This window comes from Camelus bactrianus, chromosome 7 (genome assembly GCF_048773025.1).
Source record: "Camelus bactrianus isolate YW-2024 breed Bactrian camel chromosome 7, ASM4877302v1, whole genome shotgun sequence".
NCBI lineage: Eukaryota > Metazoa > Chordata > Mammalia > Artiodactyla > Camelidae > Camelus > Camelus bactrianus.
Window position 1 is genome coordinate 26,347,625 of NC_133545.1, and position 20,866 is coordinate 26,368,490.

Here is a 20,866-nt window from a genome sequence, read left to right on the forward strand (position 1 = left end):
CCCTTAGATGGATATGATTTCTTTTTATTCAATTTATTCATATTTCCATTGAGACAATAGTACTTATTGTTAGAATGAGAAGGGTTCAGCATTAGTATTAATATTATTTTCAATGTAAGCATGGATAAAATTTCTTCACATAAATACATAGATGTGAATGGAAAACTTCTAGTTATACCAACATGACTTAATTCCTTGAGCTCCCTCCAAAGTACAGGGAAAAAAAATCATATAGTGATTTATCATGAAATATTTAATTTCATTAAAAACTGAAAATAACCTGAGTTGTGGAAGATTCGCTACTTAGTCATTAGCATCCTTCACTTTCTCTAACGAAGACCATATTTAAACGTGTCTGTTTTGGAGCAGGGGCTTGCAGAATTGCTTCACCCTGGGGCAGTCACCATCATAATGTCAGGGATAGATGCGAGCTAGGTCTATCTTTTGAAGAGCAGAGGGGTGTCTACGAAGTGGATGGGGAAAGAAGTACCTGCTTCCTGCTTCAGAGGCGCTGTCTCAGCGAGATCAAATTCTAGGAAGGTATTCACATGAAAGATGAAGTTACAGGCATTGATTCTCTTGAAACTACCCATGGGCCCATGAACCCCCTTGGAGAGTCTTCATGGCTCCCCAGAGGAACATGACACCCCATCTCAGGATCACAGCTCTGGGTGTGTCTGGCCCAAGCACACATCTGCTGTACATCAGAGGGCTGTGGCAGGAGGTGAAGTGCTGAGAAGCAAGCATTCTGAACCTCAGGAAGAAATCTCTGTGTTTTAAATGGGCATAATTTAGGGGGAAAATCAGACATATAAAAACAGAAGAAAAAGAGGAAAAACGATTTGGGAAAGGGAGGGGAAAAATGACTAAATTACAAACCTAAGCAGTGACGTAATTTTTCATTTCATGCACATGTCGTATTTGGATATAACCCTATATTGTACTTAATAATACTCACTACCCTCAGCCAAGTTGACACCGTGTGCCAGACACTGCACGTTTCTCATGCAGGGTTTCATTTAAATTCATAGCAATGCTGTGAGGTTGATACACATTATCCCCATTTTATAGATGAAGAAACTGAGGGTTAAGAACACAAGTAATTTGCCTAAGGTTATACAGCTAAGAGGTAACCAATATGGGTGTTGAAGCCAATCTGCTCAGCGGCAAAGCCCCAGCACTACCTCTGCCGTCATGGTTTTGCTTACACTGGATTTAGGAATGAGGATGGACCCTGAAATACTGAAGAATAAATCAGCCACGTTTTTACTTTCACGGAAAATGTGTTTGAAACTGTCACAATTCTCAAACACCCACACATCTGCAATGTCAAGTCAACAACTTGAGCATTTGTGTAGCCTAATTACCTTCTGGAAAAACTAGGAACATTTCTTTGTAACTTAAATCAAATTGCCTGGATCAAGAACAAATTTTGTGTTAAGTCAAATGGTTTAAGAACATAAATATTCTCATCATTTGTTTGAGCTCATTAAAAATTGGCTTGCTTTAGGGTAAACCACAGAAAAACTAAATTAATTGACTGAACCTAAATTAGGATAGTGTTTTACTCATTCTCTGGAATTAGAATATGCCAATATTTAAATAAGTTGCATGCTTCCAGTGACATGAATAATTTTATTCATTTGTACTTCTTAATAACCCTAAGGTTTAAAGCCTCTAATAAAATTGGGAATTTATAAAGTAGATTCTGTGTGATTTTAATCAGTTTCATGGTTAAAAATTTAAAAACTTTTCATATGTGTATCAGAGAATTATCAGGTACCAAAATACAAAAGGCTATGAGCAGCATAAAATGTAATTATTTGCTTTGAATGGTAGAGCCTTGATTGCATTATATTCAACCTTTTCAGAGAACTGGCAGGTTATCTTTATTGCCCCTCCTGGAATCTCTCAGTAGGATATAAAAGATCAGAGAGATTTAACAGTAAAGAGCAAAAGTTAAAGCTGTAAAGATTTTATCATTGGACTCTGTGGGTATATGTCTACTCATTTTCTTTATATGAATGCCATTGTTCAAGTCGGTCACAACTATTTCCGTTACAGTTAAAACACAGACCTTCTTCAAGCCTCCAGTAAAATAAGGTCTGACAGTTGTTTGGAAAATCTTCCATCTTCTATTAACTGTCTTGAGTAGAAAATGACATTGAAATTTGGTAATATTTACAACAGGCGACGTTTACAACATGCAGTACCAAATTTGCAAACAGGGACGCAAAATTTGGCAGAAAGATACCTATCTTATATATCTATAAGTATTCTCAAAATGAGTAAGAATGGGAAAATGGAAAATATTTTCCATTAATGGTCTGGATATTTTATGCAGGGTCTCTATTTTAGGTCTTATTAAGTTTCATGACCAATCACAAAAGGAAAAGAAATGGATTATAAAAGTAAAGGGGTCGGGATACACAGTAAAGAAAATGATAGAGCAGGCTGCCCTGACTTAGGAGGGCTGTCATGTGAAAGTTTGTCGTCTCCATGGTGGATTTGTCACAACCCTCAGCTGTCTTCTTACACCTCTCTCAGATCAGTTACCTTACACCTCTCTCGTATGAGTGTTCAAATGAAACTCATTCTTTTATATGGGATATTTTAAATGAGTATTTAAATATTATGCATAACTTAAAAGATTATAATTTAGTATTCTAATTCAATGTAATTCTATACAGCTCAAATCCATGTCTTCTCCTGGTGGTCCCAACTACTGACTTCTGATTTCCCTGCCCCAAACCACTTTCTCTTTTAGTGCGGCCAGAGTCACCTAAATGAAGCACAGTTCAAATCATAAAGGGTAGAAGTCCCCAACATTCACAGAAGGAGGTGGTATAACACACAATAGAAACGCTTTGACCCTTTTTGCCACAAAGGGACAGCTATTTTTACGTGAGAACTCAAAAAGCGATAGATGCAATTCTTAAAATTTTTATTGTAATTTAAAAAGCATGAATACACGTTCCTTTGTCAATCCCACAAAGCCGATCTCTTTCATTTGCATCTGGGTCAACTAAGTGGAATTGTCAGCTACCCATCTTAGCTGAAGCCCCACCCATAATGTGTGGGTTGTAATTGTAGTGAAAGCTAGAACATAAAGACACGGGCAAAGACATCTCAGGGCAGAATCCTTCCAGGTTTTATGATGCTCCCCCAAACTTTGAAGTTGTTACCCCACATTTAATTTGCTTACAATGTTTTAAAGCAACTTTCCTGGATTGCTTCTTTTATAAACATCTAACTTTGCTTTTATGGAAGCAAGTCTGTCTCTTTTTGCACTTACAGCTCATCAGTGCCTGACGAGGTAAACACATAGACGCTTGCTTGGAGCCCTGAGTTCTTGTGTTTAGCAGGCAGTGCGCTTTACGGAGGGCAACCAGCGCACGGCCTAATGCTGCCGGCAGTGAGGTCGCACAATTAGGAGGGATTTTATTCACCAGCAATCTGAGTCCTAATTCTAGTCACATCTATTAGCTCTGTCATCTCTACTAAATCATGAATTTTCATTTCCTCATCCATAGAATGGGTGAGAAACATATCGTATCACCCTACCTCCCAGGGTTCTTAAAAGTATCAAATGAGAACACTGAAGAGAATATACTCTGATGTATAAAATGACAGTGGGGTCATTTTTCATTCTACTATGCATGAAATCCAGGACCTTCAGGATCTGACTCTAACAGCTGTTCTCGTTTCCCTGACTCCACAAGTCCGATGCCTTTTCCCTGCCTGCTTTCTCCACCGTTCCCGCTTCAGGCAACCCTGATAAATATATATATTCCAGCTTAAGAAGGCAGCTCATAATTCTGAGCCTATAACCCACCTTCTGCCTGCATGCGTCACGTTTTCCAAAGTAAATGCAAACAGCTCCTCCCTGCTTCTGAAGAAACCCTACTCAGTTTTCCAAGCTCAGCTAAGATCCTACCTTTTTGGTGAAGCCAACCTCATTTTCTCCAGGCTGAACAATTCTCTCCTCCTCTTGACCATCCCTGCAACCCAGCTGTTTGCTGCACTCTGCTCTGATTTAGAATTACTTATAATACGTCTTTCTCCCTGACTCACTTTCTTCCCTACTTCTTGAAGGCAAAACCCAACATTTCTCTTGAGTCCCATTCCATACTGCCCAGCACATAGGCATCCTTTAAACAATTTCGGAACACAACTGAGTTGAACTGACTCTGAACGATTACAAAAATCATCAACACTGCTTCTCCTTTGAGTTGTTTTTGACGCCATGATGAAACCCAAAAACCTTATCCATGCAAGAAGATGTAGATAAGCACACTGATTCCCACTGATCTATTACAAAATCTTTCTTTTCATTGATGTGGGGGTTCGCAAAGACTGTCCACAAACGCTCTGCTCCTGTCGGCAGACCCCTTCCCAGTGCGACCAGAGGTGGAGTCTATGTCTTTACTCACTGAATCGGCTTAGTCGTGTTATATTCTTTGGCCAATGGAGCATCAGCACATCTGATGCAAGCTGTTTCTTTTTCCTAAGGCTGATGTAACGAATTACATCAAACACAGTGACTTAAAGCAATAGAAACTTGTCTTCTTACAGTGGAGGACAAAAGTCTAAAATCAAGCTGTCAGCAGGGGCATATTCTCTCGTAACACTCTAGGGGACAATCTGCTCTTTGCCTCTTGCAACTTCTGGTGGCTCCAGGCACTCCTTGGCTGGTGGGTGTGTAACTCTTATCCCTGCCTCCATCTTCACATAACCTTCTCCTCGTCTGCCTGTGTCAGATCTCCCTTTGCCTTTCTCGTATAAGGGCACATGTCACTGGATTTAGGGTCCACTTGGATAATCCAGGGGGATCTCAGCCTGAGATCCTTAACTTAATTACATCTGCCAGGACCCTTTTTCCACGTAAGGTCAGAATCATAGGTTCTGAGTGTTAGGACATGGACATGTCTTTTGGGGAGCAACCATCTAACCCACGACAAACAAAAGCTAGAAAAGAACTTGGCTTTCGTGGCTAACTCACTTGCTATTGTTAGGAACCCTGACAATGCCACCTTATGAAAGATGCTGGATGATGAGAAATACATGGTCAAGTCATGACCTCAGCTCACACCCAGCCGACAACCGGGCATATGAGTGAGGCCAGACTAGACCATCCAGCCCCAGCTGTAACCGACTGCTCTGCGTCCACTCAGCCCTCTTCACACAGCGCTCCACACAGCAGCAGAGGGGCCTGGACAGGCGGCTCAAGCTATGACATGGTGTTCCGTGAAGGTGCCAGGCCCCTCCTACCTCACGGCATTGGAACTGGCCGTTTGCTGGGATCGTCTCACCACTCGCTCTTCAAACGATGCTTAGTCTCCATGAACGACAGCCCACATGTCACCCGGTCAGGGAGACCTTTCTACCTCTCATAAAGTGGACAACCCAGTCACGTTCTCCACATCAGCCTACTTGTTTCATTCTTAGCTATATCAAAGCTCTGCATTATGCTAAGTGAAGCAAGACAGCGAGAAAAAGACAAATACTGTGTTCTATCACTTATACATGGAGTCTAAAAAATACAAAAAGCTAGTGAATATAACAAACAAGAAGCAGACTCACAGATGCAGAGAACAAACCAGGGGTTACCAGTGGGGAGGAGGTGGCCACATAGGGGTGGGGGAGTGGGAGGTACAAACTACTGGGGGTCAGACAGATTCAAGGATGTATTGTACAACACGGGGGCTATCGCCAATGTTTTGTAACAACCGTAAATGAAAAGTAACCTTTCAAAATTGTATAAAAATGTGTAATTATCTGTATTTGTCTATCTATGTGTAATTAGTTCTTTGCCTGTATTTCATCTGCCATTCAAGACAGTAAACTCCACCAAAGCAAGCACTTTGTCTCTTTTGTTACTACGGCATCCGAACCCAACACAATGTCTAGCATCTGAGAAGTGCCCAGGAAATATTTGCAGAAGGAATAAAACAAACAAACAAACAAACAAACAAAAACTCATTTAACCCACAGGAAACTAGTCTTTTTTTATCGGTAGAAAACATGGTTCAGAGAGGTTGAAAGACTAGCCCGAGGTCATATCAGCTGGTACAAAGATTTCCTACTGCACATCCATACTGAGACCTCTGGAGCTCATGCTTCGGAATTTTTCTTTTTATTTCTGTAGACACAGCCCTATAGATCCAGTGCCAAGGATTTATTTCTCCTTTAGAGTAAAAATGCAACTGGCTATTTGCTTATCACTCAGCCTGAAAGGATGTCACCATTGTCCTATTCATAGTTTAAAATCGCATTTCCTTTTACTTTAACAGTAACTCCTTGAAAGCCTGAGAAGGTAACGTATTTCCTCAGCCTCATGCTTTTCTCCTGTGACTTCTGAGTTTAGAGTAATGATTTCACTCTCCGTGGCTTGAATACGTACTCTTTGTGTAGATTATTTGGGTAATGAGGCACATGGGACAATTCTCAGGCCTCCTTTCAAAGATATCTGGAGTAAAATTTCTGGCAGAAATCACCTTTGGAGCAGCAGTGTTTTAAACAGGTAGGGGAGGCTGAGATAACTGCATATTGGGGTCTGGGAGGCTGGACACCAGGCAACAGAAAGCTGGCTTAGAGGGAGACACGTTCCATATACCGACACCTGTCAATACAGCGGCACTTGGAACTCCTCTTCTGTTTGCAGTCTCTTTCTCCAAATGTTAAAACGTTTCATGGAACTTCTAAGCTAGTTTTATAAGCATGAAGGTAAGGGAGAGAACACAAGCTGTTATGAGACAGAGGACAGAGTGAGGGGAATATGGGAACGCTTCTTATTGGGGAATGAGGGAGTCGGAGATGACTGCCTTGCTGGAAGATGCTCCAAAGAGACAGAACTTACAAAAGCAATGAACTATGTCTGCATATTGCAGTAGGTAGAGAATACAGCGTGATGCAGGTGTGCAGAATCCTGAGAAAGAATCCACCTTCGTCTGACTTAGTAACATTCAGAGAAATGAAAGACAAATTTTCAATTCCACCTCACAATGGTAAGTCATTTATATAATTCAAAGGAATTCAGGTTAACACTGAGGTTCAGGTTGAAATCAGATAGAAGTGCACACAAAAGATAAATGAAGAAAAGTGATGCATTCTCAGATGCTGAGTATAAAGCCCTAATGTTAACTTTATGGTAATTAAAAACAAAAACTTATGTATTGAAAAATCTCTTTACATGGAAAAACAAAGCCCAGTGAGTTACAAACGTTGATATCATTCCAAATAATTGTGTGACCTAGGCAATTTAAATTGCACTGAAGATTTACCACCATTTGGAATCTCAGCTTGGCAATATAGCCTTCCTACCACAACACGGATTATCAAATAACTCTTTAAGTTAAATATGTATAATCTAGTGCAGGGGGAGGGTGGACGGTCAAAACTTTGCTGTCCAAGCGTTTTTGCTTTCTTTTTTCTCTTTCACCATTGGACAGTTCAGGCAGTACCTAAAAAGACCACTTGGGGGCAATACAGTATTTTTGTTTTGTTTCATCACATAGCTATGTAGGTTTCACAGAAGATTGCTGTTTCTTTCAAATTTGAAGCCCCATTTTAATATATGGGAGGGAAAAGGCGGTATTTCATTTTAAACTTACAATGCATAAATCACATAAGACAAATGCAAGTCAGATTTTCTCCTGAAGGGAGCAAAAGTCTGTCTTCTTTTAGCAGACAAATCAGTTTTACCTAGTTGGCACATTTGGGGATATTTTATATTTAGAATCTGTCACAGCCTTTGAGATAGATCTCAAATAGTAAAGGATATTGTTAACAAAAATTTTAAAATGACAAACATGTAATAGGCTTCAGAATGTACTGGTGGAAAGTTATTCTGTACCTAAAGTGAAAATGGAAATATCACCTGTCTTCTCCACTGGGCATATATTTTAGAACAAACTCAAGCATTAAAGTAATTAATTTTTGGAGACACTTACTGCCATTGCCTTCACTGTTATTACTTTGCATTCACAGAGCACTCTGTAAAGGGGTGATTTTATTACTGATTATTCTTTTCAGCAATTTGATGAGTGGAATCTCTATGCCAACCCATTTCTCCCTGCGTCAGCCACTGGAGATTTTTCCTTTTTTAAACAAAAAATCAACACAATCTCTTCTTTCAAGGATTTTAAATGTACTTAGGCAAGTAAATTTTTCTGCTTGGTTTCTGTTCTCTTGATGTTTTACTTGCTTTTTCTGATTTCCTTCTCCCAATAAATTTTCCTGTCCTCAGAAGATTTTTAACATTACCACGGGGCTGCAAAACTCAGGGGAACCTTACTGTCAAAGTCCAGGAACCAAGATTTATGAAATCAAATTCAGTAACTCTCTTGGTGCCTGCCCTGAAGGGGGAAAAAATCAAGGAGTTTTGCCTTAATCATGGGGTCCATTACCCAAAGATCCATCTTAACAAGTCTCTGTCATACGGAGGGTAGTGAAGGAAGAGATTATAGCTGCTCTGTTCATGAACATCTTCCTGGCTTAGCTAGCTCATCTACTGAAGAAATAATGAGGAATGCAACAATTAAGACCGTGTTCTCTATAGATGCTTAAAGTGCTTTGGAACATGGCTTAGAAGAGTCCTCTTCTTCCATGCTCATTTTTTACTCTAAACACTTGTTTATTTTATAAACTTCTGATCGGCGAGGTGTAACAGAAATCAGAGCGACATTCCTGTGAAGGATAGCAACAGAAAGAAGAAGAATTTTAAGAGCTCCTATGACTCCTAGGCTCCAGCTTGAAGAAGGAACACTGCAAATCCTCAACTGGACACCTTCCTCATCCCGCAGAGGCATCCACTAGATGGCGCCAGAGAGAAGCAAGCGTTGAACATGACAGGTGAAGGGGGAGGAGCAAAGGAGTGGGCAATACACATCTTCAATCCCAAAATACCACTGAAACCTTCCCTTTTCCAGCTCTCCAGCGTCCTGAAGGAATTCACTTACCTCACCTGATCTCACCTGAAGTCCCTGAATATTTGCTAACCTCCATTTTTCTGGGTATATAACTAAAACCTGTCCATTGGTTTTCTGGTATTAAAGGAAACAATAATTAGCAAATTTATTTACTAGGGTTAAATTTCACCTTAACGTTTTTGCTACAATGCACATATATGTGTCCATATCAGATAATTGCATCATTTCACTACATTAGTTCAGGAGATACACTATAATGGACAAAGATGGTATCTATAAATTCATCATTCATCTTTTTGCTGCAGAGCCCACTCTTAAATATTTCCCCCAAATGTCTATTTTCACCAAGTTACAATGAATAAGATACCTTTAACAAAACTGTTAATGATAGACAACCATCCACTGATGAATTTTTTTGAGTGCCTTCTGTGTGCCTGGCAGTCTCAAGGTTTTCCCTGCCTTTCTGAAAGCTTAGGGTCATGAGTTTCAATTACCATTTTTGATCAAGTAAATATGGCCATGATTAATTTTATTCCTATTCAAGATAATAGTCCAGGTTCAGTATTCAGAATGAATGAACAGTACAAAATTATATGACAATCCTTTTATGGAACAAAGGTGGAAATGAATGAGTGAATAAAATGAGTGGATAAATGAAATTTTTCAACATAAGAAACAAAGTCGTGATCAACTGCATAAAATGATTTTGCATTTATGCACTTTAAAATCCTGTGCAGTTGCAAAATAATCATTTTTTTTCTGGAGCAAACATATATCTGAAATAATATTTAATACAATGTGGGCAGATTAGATAAGTGTTATTTTGCAATTATTATTCAGGTTTTTAGTGTTAGTCAGCTTTCATCACATGTTTATTTAATTTTATGCTGCCTATCTATAATTGCTGTTTATATAAAATCATACTTTAAAATGAACACCCCAATGTAATTTTTAAATTTAATCCAAGCAAGAGTAGACTAAGTAATACATCAACTCATTTTACAAACTCCCAGAAGCAGGCTTTTATTCACATTCTTGCTATAGCTGACATAAATCTCTCAGGCCTGCAGAAGGGCCAGATGGTTGGTGAAAAAGGCTTTTACAAGGTCTGTTCCACAGCCTGCAGTTTCACACGTAAAATGAAGATCAGGAGAAGAACACTTCCTCAAGTTGAAAAACCGTATTGTAACTTTATACCTGCTTCCAAAGACATTACTCACCTTTACCCTGGGAATATATGAGCTGTTTCACCTGCCATTATGAAAGGTGCTGTATAAATATGGACGACAAATGAGGCTAACTTCATCCCCACAACTGCCATGCTTCCAAAGCTGAATAGGAAATATATGCATTCTTTAAAAAGGGGGCTTGTAAATAACAACATTCCCCTCTTTGCCAAGGTTCTCTCTCTCCTCTGTGTGCACTGGCTGATTGCATGAACATGAGAAGGACCTGCAGGCACTGGATATGGAGGAATGATTCCCCAAAGGCCAGTGCGGTGGTGGCAGAGAGCTGGTGATTTAGAGACTGGGCAGAAGCTTGCTTTAACTTTGCTTTCCACTGGAGATGGTTCTCATAGATACTGACTTGAGAAAACTCTGCAGTGTCCCATGTTAACCCCTTTCTATCAAAATGGCCCTGCCTGGACATTCAGATTATGACATCTATCTATTACACTTCCTGGAAAGCCAGTAGAAGATCATAGCAAAACACTGGGGCTAAGTTAGAACACTGAGATATTAAACAGACATGGGCAATTTCTTCACATGGTTAAAAATTTTTTAAATGATCTTCAATTGAATTCAATCCAAGACATTTATCAAGGGCTGATTACATTCAAGAAATTATCTTCATATAACTTTTGAATACCAAATATCAACAAAAAGAACCTCTTCAAATATGGAATGGTTGATAATACAATGAATTCATTTAAGTTATGTCTCAGTGAGACAAAATAAGGTTTTTGGACGGGTCTTTCTGCCAGGAGTCACAAATCACTCCAGCAATACATTTTCATCAAAGCAGTCTGCTATGATCACAAGTATAAAGAATCTCCAGGCATCATAAAGAAGTAACAGATATGAGAGTTTCCCTCTCTGCTGGATAACTTTACAATGGATGAAGGGATAGCTTGTGATTTTTTTAATCTACGAAGCAAATTTAAATTTCTTGCAGTTAATCTATATGACATGTATATAAAGACAGGTTTGAAAACTGTATTTGACTGAAAGTTATAGTTAAAATGGCTGTGAAAGAATCCTACAGCTCAGCTCACAGGTATAACTGGAGTGTTTTATAATTAAATTGAGAGCTTTTTTAGGGAAGCAATTTTTGAATTAAAATATAGCTTGAAGTTGGATTTATTATATTCACCAAGAAAATGACACTGCCTTAATAGCAGCAAAAAAAATGGTTGCTTTAAAACCAGATCAAAGGATATAATAATCAAATGTTGCATTTGCTATTCATTTTCTTTCCGTTCCTCCCCCCTTTAAATTTGAGCATTCTTTGGAAACATCTAACACTGGCATTTTAAATTATGTTGATTGTCCAGAAGGGGATTTTATAAAAATTTAGTTTATAAAGCTTCTATACATCCATTATTTCTCAAATCTGCATTAATGATATTTTTCAACTTTCTCCGAAGCCTTAGCACATAAAGAATTTCAGCAGCAGACCTAATTGGAAATAAATGAGCTCATAGTTGTATCTGTTATTACTTTCATACCTCCTTTAGCTGCCAGAATGTTCTATAAATGGCCACTGATAACCAGTTTAGTGGGCTTGCCTCACTGCACAGTGCATAAATCACTACTGATTTAACCGAGTAATTTAGCCTTTGAATTAAGGACTTGGTCCACACACACACAAATTATGTTTTGTGGAATTTTAAGAACAGTGTTTAATAAAATACTGGTATCACATGGTTAGTCTTTAAAGGGAGTTTTGGTCCTGTCCTCCACACTGGCATTAAAAACTATTTCCATCTATTTTTTCACATCTAAAATTACCACGAGGAAGCCATATTTTGGAGGATGGCTAAGTGATTTAACAAATAAGTATAATCTATTTCTTATAACCAAAGCACTAAGTACTTCAGTTGAAGGGTAAATAAATAGTCCTTTGTTTTCTGAAATCTTTCTGTTGCATCAAGTATATTTTGGCCTCCAAAAGGAAATAATTGGTCTTTGGCATATTAACCCAGGAAGCTGCACCACCTCCCTTTGAGGGCAGGTAACAGTCCAGAATAATCAGGCAAGATCTTGAAAAGACAAATGCCAAGGAGAGGGTGAAAAGGACAAGAGCCGCACGCGTCGTCGTGCTACACCTGCAGCTCGCATCTGTCCTGCACACGGCAAAATATGAACAAGAAATGGAGTAGTGAATACAGTGTGAACGTCAAAAGAAAACCAAGCCACCAAGAGCTTTCTTTTCATGATTTTTCTTCAGGAAATATGTAAAAACGATCACACACACACACACAAAAACACACATCGTTTCTACCACTCACTTCTACTGGGGCTGAGGGATGTGGTGTTTAAATAAAGAAATAAAGAAAAAAAGAAAAAAAAACACTTAGACAACTACTCAGAATATCTAGGTGCTTCCATTTCCCATCAAGATGGACCAGGGAAGTCACCTGATACAGTGGTTGCAGAGAGAAGTGATTGAAGTGGTTTGAAAAAGTCTGGAACTCATCTTCATCCCTCTCCTTGGATGTACCTGTAGGACTGTATTCCCCAAGTACCATGTAGGCTAGAATAAAGAGCGTCAGCAGAAGAACTTAAGCTCAAAGGACAAAACAGAGGACACATGAAGAGTATAGCTACCTCAAAAGAAAAGCAACAGACTAAATGCCATAAGCCGATGGACTATGGGCTGTGGTGCAATGGATAGCGCCTTGCACTCCTAAAACTAATGGCCAGGAATTTAAAACCAGCATAACTGATGCACTCATATCGGGCATTATGGCAGCTAGTAGCAAAATGAGATATAAAAAAGACCGTTAAAAAGAACCAAGAGGAAAAATAGTAACAAATCAATGGATATAAGTAAAAATTTGCATTGTTCTCAAGGTGAATCAGCACATGAAAGGAAGGGGTCAAAATCCGGACAACCGAAGGAAAAAAAGAAATAAACAGTAAGCAAAGATATTCCAAGAAATGATGAAAACAAATGCTAAGAATTAAAGAGTAAAGGCTTCAGGCCCACAATGAAAACACAAATGAAAAAAGAAAAAAATCTAGGAGGATGTTGTGAACAGTTAGGGGAAGTGAAAGTGATTAATTACTTGATAAACTCTATGGTTTTGGTTTCGGGGTTTTTTTTTTTTTAAAGAAAACAAAACAAACAAAAACATAATTATTTCAAGCAGAATTATGATGGAATGAGAGGAAGGAGTGTCAAGAATAAAAGATATGAGTCTGAAGGGATAGAGCACAGATATTAAAAATGTAAGAACTTAGTTGGATAAATCAAACATGAGTGTGTGTCTAAAATGAAAATATTCACTGTATGTTATGTTAAGAATATACAACTTTTAAGCTTACAGAAGGAAATTTGGGCTTTACAGTGAAAAGCAGGAAAAGATACTTTAAATGAAACAAGAAGAATGCATTGAAAATTGAAAAAAACATAAGATGGTAGGAACAAGTCCTAACTATGCAAATCAGTTAAAAATCATAAACTAGAAAATGAAGATTCTCATATTGGATGAAAACAGTAAATTCAAGAACTATATAGCCTATCAAAAATACATTTACTACAAAGACATGTAGAAAGGGTAAAAATTTTAAATATATAGGGGAAAACAAAAATATGAACCAAAAGAAAACTAAAGAGCAATCTTAATACCTGACTAAAATAGATATTAAGGCAGTAGTATCCTAAGACAAAAGAAAGCTAATATACAGTGGTCAAAGGAACTATGGTGAAAGAAGATGCAGCCATCACAAATAAACAGGTAACAAACAATATAGCTTCAAAATATTCAACCGACAGAATGGCAGGGAGAAACAGACCAAGAATTGTAGCTGGAGATTGTAACACATTCCACTTAGCAACTGTCAGATCAAGCAGCAACAAAAACAGGTATCTGCAAAATACAATTAATAAGTGAACCTTTAAATATATATAGAATTCTATATCCATGTAATTTTTCTTTTCAAGTACCCATGGAAGATTTTTTTTAATAGAAAGATTATTAGTCGATAAAAGAAAGACTGGATATATTCCAAAATAGCAGTAGCATACAGGATTTGCTCTTTAATAAGAATGCAATAAATTAGAAATTCATAACAAAAGGATAGCTTAGAAAGACTCCTTTGTTTAGAAACTGAATATTTTATTTAATACCTTTAGTTAAACAAGGCAATCATAAAAAATATTAAAAAGTAGTTAGAACTAAATAATTCAGAATCTTTGGGACACAACTAAAGCAGTGTGTAGAAGGAACGTATAGCTTTAGATATTTTTACTAGGAAACAAAAATGTTAAACATAAAGGAGGCAAGCATTCAAATGAAGACACTGAAAAGGAACAACAGAGCAAACAAACAAAATGCCGGAAGCAAAAAATGACACAGATACGGGCAGCAATCTGTGAAACTGGCAACAGCAACTTCAAAATGATGGAAAAGATTAACAAAACAAAAAGCTAGCTTCTTTAAAAAGGTTTAACCAACTATAAAGACCTCTGGCAATTCTGACCAAAAAATAAAGAGAAAATGCGTATCCACAAAATATCAAATGAAAACAATGAAACAGCTATAGACACAATAGATACAAAAATCAAAACGTTATAAGCAACTATACACTAAAGAATTTGAAAATTTGATGAAATTGACAACCCCCCCAAAATGCCAAATTGTACAAGAAGAAATTGAGAACTTAAAATCAATCAAAATGTTTTAAATAAATTGAAATGTCAATGCTATTACAAAAAAGCTCCAAATCTATTTTTTTCAAGAGACTTGTACCATATTCTTGAGGATAAGCTAATTCCTATCTTATATGAGTTGTTTCAAAAATTGAAAAAGAGTAAAAGTTATTCACCTTTTTTTAATGAAGCTACAATAATGTCAACGGTAAAAACAAAGTTTGAGAAATATAAGAATATATGTCCATATCACTTATGCACATAGATATAAAATCATAAATAAAAAATCCAACAGAGTATTAAAAATAGCCCCAAATTATCAAGCAAGTTTTGTCTCATTTATGCAAGGAGATTTTATTAGAAGAAAATCTGGCAATGTAATATACCACATAAACTTGAGGAGGAAAAAAAATCAAATGATTATTTCAATCAATGCAGAAAAAACGTGTTTGTGAAGTTCAAAATCTTTCCATAACAAAGACACCCAGCAAACTAAAAATGAAAGGGAACTTCCTTGACTTTGTAAAGTTTATAAGTACGTATTTCTTAGAGTTACACTCTAAAAAGGTTTATAAGTGAAATCATATGATGTCTTGCATTTGCTTCAAGATAAATTAGTGTTAGGGAAAGGGAGTAGAGAGGGTACAGATGAAACAAGATTACCCCAAAATTGTAATGGCTGAAATGTAATGACAAATCCATTGTAGTTAATTATATTATTCTCAGTAGTTTGGCAGAGATTGTAAAGATTAAATACTAAAAACCTACTGCAAGAATTTTTTTTAATGGAGAAACTTGAGATATGTCCCCTTTAACACTCACCATGAGCTCTACTTTTAAAGGTAGTATTGGAGATTCTGGCCAACATTAGTGAAGGAAAAGGGGGGGGGGGAAGAAGGAAACAAGATATCAAGAATTAAAAGGAAAGAGATTAACATAACTTATGTGCAGGTAAAAAACCTAGAAAAACCAATGATATTAATAGTAAAATTATTGGAACAAGTTGATCAAATAGAAGTTCAACTTTAACAATAGTATATCTCTATCCTAGTAATAACCAACTAGACAATGTAATTTAAAAGCAATATCAAAAAATACTCCAGGAAATATAGAAATAAACTTCAGCAGGACCACATAAGATCTCTGTGGAGAAAAAAATGATTAAACTCTAATAAAGGATAAAGAAAATGATCTCAATAAATGGGGATACTTAATATTATAAATAATCAATTCTTCAAAAATTAAACTATAAATTCAATGTTATTAAATATTGAAATTCCAGTAGGATTTTAAAATATACTTTATATTCTAAAATGTTTATGAGTAAATAAATGCCTACAACATAGTTAACTTAATCTTGAAAAGATAAGAGTAGTCAGGAGGGACCGCCCCCGCCAGGAATCAAGACATACTTAGAGGCAAAATAATGAAAACAAATGGGCCAACTGGAACAGAATAGAGACCTCAGAGGCAGCTCTCTATACACATGAAAATTTATACAATAAAGGTGATGTCAGACTCTTGGGAAATGATGAGTTTTTAGCTTGTGAGAAAGGATTATACAGCAAAAATAGCTGGATCAAAGGTAAACTCTAGTTGAATTAAATATTCAAATGTCTGGGGAAAATATCTTTATATTTATTTTATATTTATTATTAAATATAAGTTTATATTCTTTATTATTTTATATTTTATAAAATATAAATATATCTTATATTTGATATAATTATTTTATATTTATTTTACAAATAAATTTTTTATTATAAAAATAATAGAAAAAAAATGGAGAAACACATCTTTGGGACTTAAAGATAAGAAAGGATTTCTGGAACTACATCCCCAAAGCAGGAACCATAAGGAAAAGTTAACTTGATTAATCAACTGAAGATTTCTGATCAACAAAGAACACTGATAAATTTAACAGACAGATGAAAAGTTGAGCTCTTTGCAAGGGCAAGATAATACTTTTCACCTGTCACAGGCTGGAAAAGGTCAAATGTTGGCCAAATTGTGGGGTCATGGAACACCTAACAGTGGCATGGAAACTGATCCGAGCATTCTGGAGGGCAAGCTGACATTATTTAATTTTATCAAATGAACCCTTATCTTATGATCCAGTAATTCCAGTGCTGAATATATATTCTCCAGAAAATCACATGCATGTTCATAAAAAGTCAGATACCAGGATTTGTATGTTTGAAGCATTGTTTGCTTTACCCAAGAACTAGAATAATCACTGAAGCAGTGGACTGGTAAACTATAATGGAACACACATCAGTAATACTATACATCAGTGAAGAAACACAGAGGATGTACACATAGCAATGTGGACGGTTCCTTCTTAAAAATATGTAATGCTGCATTTTAAAAAGCTAGAAAAAATATATAAAATAATATAATACAATTTATATGCTAAAAATACATGCATGCATAACAAAATAAAAATGCTTATTTTACAAGGATAGACACAAAAAGATACACATTAAATCATTATAATGATGGCCTTTGAAGGGAAGGAGAATTGAGTGGGAAATGAGAATAAAATGTATTAAGCCAGAAAAAGAAAGAAAAAATGCCATATGATATCACCCATATGTGGAATCTAAAAAAAAAAGACACAAATGAACTTATTTACAAAACAGAAACAGACTCCCAGACATAGGAACAAACTTATGGTTACCAGAGGGGAAAGGGGATGGGAAGGGATGAATTGGGAGTTCGAGATTTGTAGATACTAACTACTGTATATAAAATAGATAAACAACAAGTTTCTACTGTATAGCACAGGGAGCTATATTCAATATCTTATAGTAACCTATAATGAAAAAGAATATGAAAAGGAATATATGTATGAATGCATATGACTGAAATATTATGCTGTACATCAGAAATTGACACAACATTGTAAACTAACTATACTTCAATAAAATTTTTTTTTAATTTTTTTAAAAAGAAAAAAAAGAAAACGGATAAAGCAAGAGAGGAGTCTTGCCCACTCTGATGTTGCAAGTTCCACAAGGACAGGGATTTTGGTCTCTGATCAACAAACATGTATTGAATGTATGAATGTGACATGAATTGAGGATTATGATTTTTGTACCTCTCTATACCTGAGTTCCAATTATTTGGTTGAATCATATGAAATTGCAATTTTCGGTAGGTCAAAAAATGGCCAATTGTCAGCAATTTCATACAATTCAACTTAATAGAAAGAGGCAATTGGTGAGTAATTAAAGGTACTTAGGAAAATATACATAGCCACGGTAAAGACTTGTAGGAGATAACATGAAAGTCAAATCAAATTAGATTCCATGTTTTATGATTAATTGAAAACAATATATATTGATATAATTGAGATGACTGTCCTTAAAATAAACCACTCTTAAGACCTAAGTCATCAACACCATTTCCTTAAACTATTAGCAATCTATTTTATTTAGTAATATAGCCCCTGCATCTTTTATCATACTGATCTGTTTTTTTACTGACAATATTTAAAAGTGCAGTTTAAAAACTTTTCACCATTGGGAGATTCTCCAGAACTTCAAAGGCAGTTTGAAAAGCATCAAGCTCAGTCAGTTTTAAATATTTTGAAACTATGAAAGGCATCTGTGCCTTCTTTTTTTAAAAAAACTATTTTTTTATTAAAATACAAAAACCTTTACATACTTAATATATACAATTTGGTGAGTTTAGAGATAAATATACACCCATGAAAACCACCACAATCAAATCAGAAACATATCTAGTCCTTTCAAAAGTTTCTTCCCCCTCAATTGATTGGTTGATTAATCACTTAAAATCTGTCCTCTTAGCAAACCTCAGTAACATTAACCACAGGCACTATGCTATAAACAGGTCTCTAGGACCTACTCATCTGACATAACTGAAACTTTCTACCCTTAGACTAGCACCTCCCCGTTTCTCTCTTTCCCCAGCCCCTGGTAACCACCATAGCATTCTCTGCTTCTGTGAGTCTGACTAGTTTAGGTTACCCTCAATAAGTGGGATCATGTGGTATTTGTTCTTTGAAAGCATCTTTGATGTTACAGAAATAATTGTTCAGAAAACAGATAGGAAGAAGTGGAAGGAAACTGGAAGAATGTGTGTGTGCAGTTCCTCTTAACTGTACTGTGAAACAATTATTTCTGTAGAATCAGAAACTCCTTAAAATTGATGCAATATGTTCTCACTAGAACTTACTTTCAACTGAGCTAACCTGAATTACCTTTTATAACTAAACTTTTTGGAGGTTATTATTAAGTTCGTCCCTGAAAACTTTCTCATCATGCTTTGTGTCACCGCTTACTATACTAAGCACCCTTGAGAACATTGTTCTTCACTCAGCAAAGATTCCATGTTGAATGGTGAAATGAAATAGGTATTATGCTTCCTAAGAATGAAGCAAAAAACGTAAGGGCAAAATTGTATTTTCTTTGTTGCATTGACTATATTTTTCTTGAATAAGTGGAAAGTCAAACCAAGTCAAGAAAAACAGACTAGAGCTGAGAACTAGCTCCAAAATGGGTCAAAGAACTAAAACGATGAACTGAGGGGGAAAAAAAAAGAGGTAGCCTTTGTGATCCTTAGTGCATTAAGCTGTTTCCAGTTCAATTTTGAACTGGCAACTATTAAATGAAAACCTTTGCTTGCAGCAGTAGAACGATACAATCTTTGTTCCATGGGGTTTGATCATCATAAACGTCAGAGAAATTCACTTGACTCAACTTCCGTATACTTTGTGGGAAACAACGGCTTCAATGGGAATTTTACCTTGACAGTGAAGCGTTTTTTCTTTGGTGGGTTCCAAACTGTGCCAGTTGAATGAATGAATGCACGCAGAGGAGTTAAGGATGTCACCAACACATAAGCTTTAAGAATCACAGACAGATCCTTGGCTCTCAAGACTGTTTCTTGTGGAGCAAGGACTGTTGTTTGGTTCCTGAAAAATAAACAACACAGTTAAAGCTCCATAATTTCGAGTGAGCATGTAATCTGTAAATTACCTCAGAGCTGTGTGCAGCCTGTCTCTCCTCTGTTGGATCCCAGCATTAGGTGTGTGGGTTTCCTTAAAAATTGTCACTTACTAGCATCACGACCAGATACAAAGGTGCACAGAGAAGTGATCGAACTGATGAGTTCTCCACTTCGCAAAAAAAAACTTAATCAAGAAAACTTTAAAAGAAAGAAAAGTAGGAAAATAGTACCTAAAATAAGGTTCAAAGATCTAAAAAAACACTTAAATTAATCACATCTGGTACCGTTGCAACAGAAGTGTTATGAATTATACTTAAGGAAACACCTGAAATTTTCCAATTCTGCCCTCACTTACTTTTGCTGTATCTTTTCCTCCACAAGAAAAGATACTAAGTTTCTCTAAAGTAGATAGGTCGCCAAAAATATGCCAAAATACTTTCCCTACCAGCTTGATTCTACCTAATAACCTGTACCACAGAAAATTAAGGGTTATTTTGAGGAATGAAGTATGAGGAAACATTTCAGTCTAAAAAAGGAAAAAATAACACTAATTTAATATTTCATGGTGAAACAAATATGCTTGCATCATAAATAATGTCAAAATGAATATTTATTTTCTGCACCGTATTTCTGTTTCAAATACCTAAGTTTGATCATTTAAGAGTGTGCTATTTCACCTTTTAAAGTCTAGGTAAGCAGAAATGTATATGATTCTTCAATAAATACCATTAACTGTGGAAATAGTACCTAATAATTATAAAATTACAAGAGGCAAACTATTTTGTGTCCTGGGTAAGAGAATTAAAATCTCTTAATTTTTCACTATTCTTTATCTACATGGCAAAATCATTTCCCTGGAGATAACTTGAATAAACTTGGTACCCTACCTCTTAGATCCTAGGAGCCATAAAAATATAATAACTAGAAAAAAAAATTCAGTCATACTCATAGCCTAAGGCATGTCGTCTGAGTATAAAATGGAAGTTAAATTTTTATAGTTTCACATTGTCTAGGTTTTAAATTCAATTTCCATTAATGTAACTTCCTAGATAAGGGTCTTATTTACCCAAATGTTTACTCTA

At 36.2% G+C, this 20,866-nt stretch overlaps 1 protein-coding gene across 5 annotated transcripts in view; it reads right to left on the reverse strand.

The window, feature by feature from the left end:
- Positions 1–20,866, reverse strand: part of CPED1 (cadherin like and PC-esterase domain containing 1) — a 250,328-nt gene that overhangs the window by 141,872 nt on the left and 87,590 nt on the right. For all 5 annotated transcript variants that reach the window (XR_006722160.2, XM_045511114.2, XM_010947605.3 and 2 more), the window contains one exon: positions 19,581–19,749. Coding sequence is in view for 4 of the 5 variants with exons in the window: in XM_045511114.2 (XP_045367070.2) it covers positions 19,581–19,749 (169 nt within the window). In the remaining variant the exon portion in view is untranslated. The remainder of the gene's footprint in view (positions 1–19,580; positions 19,750–20,866) is intronic.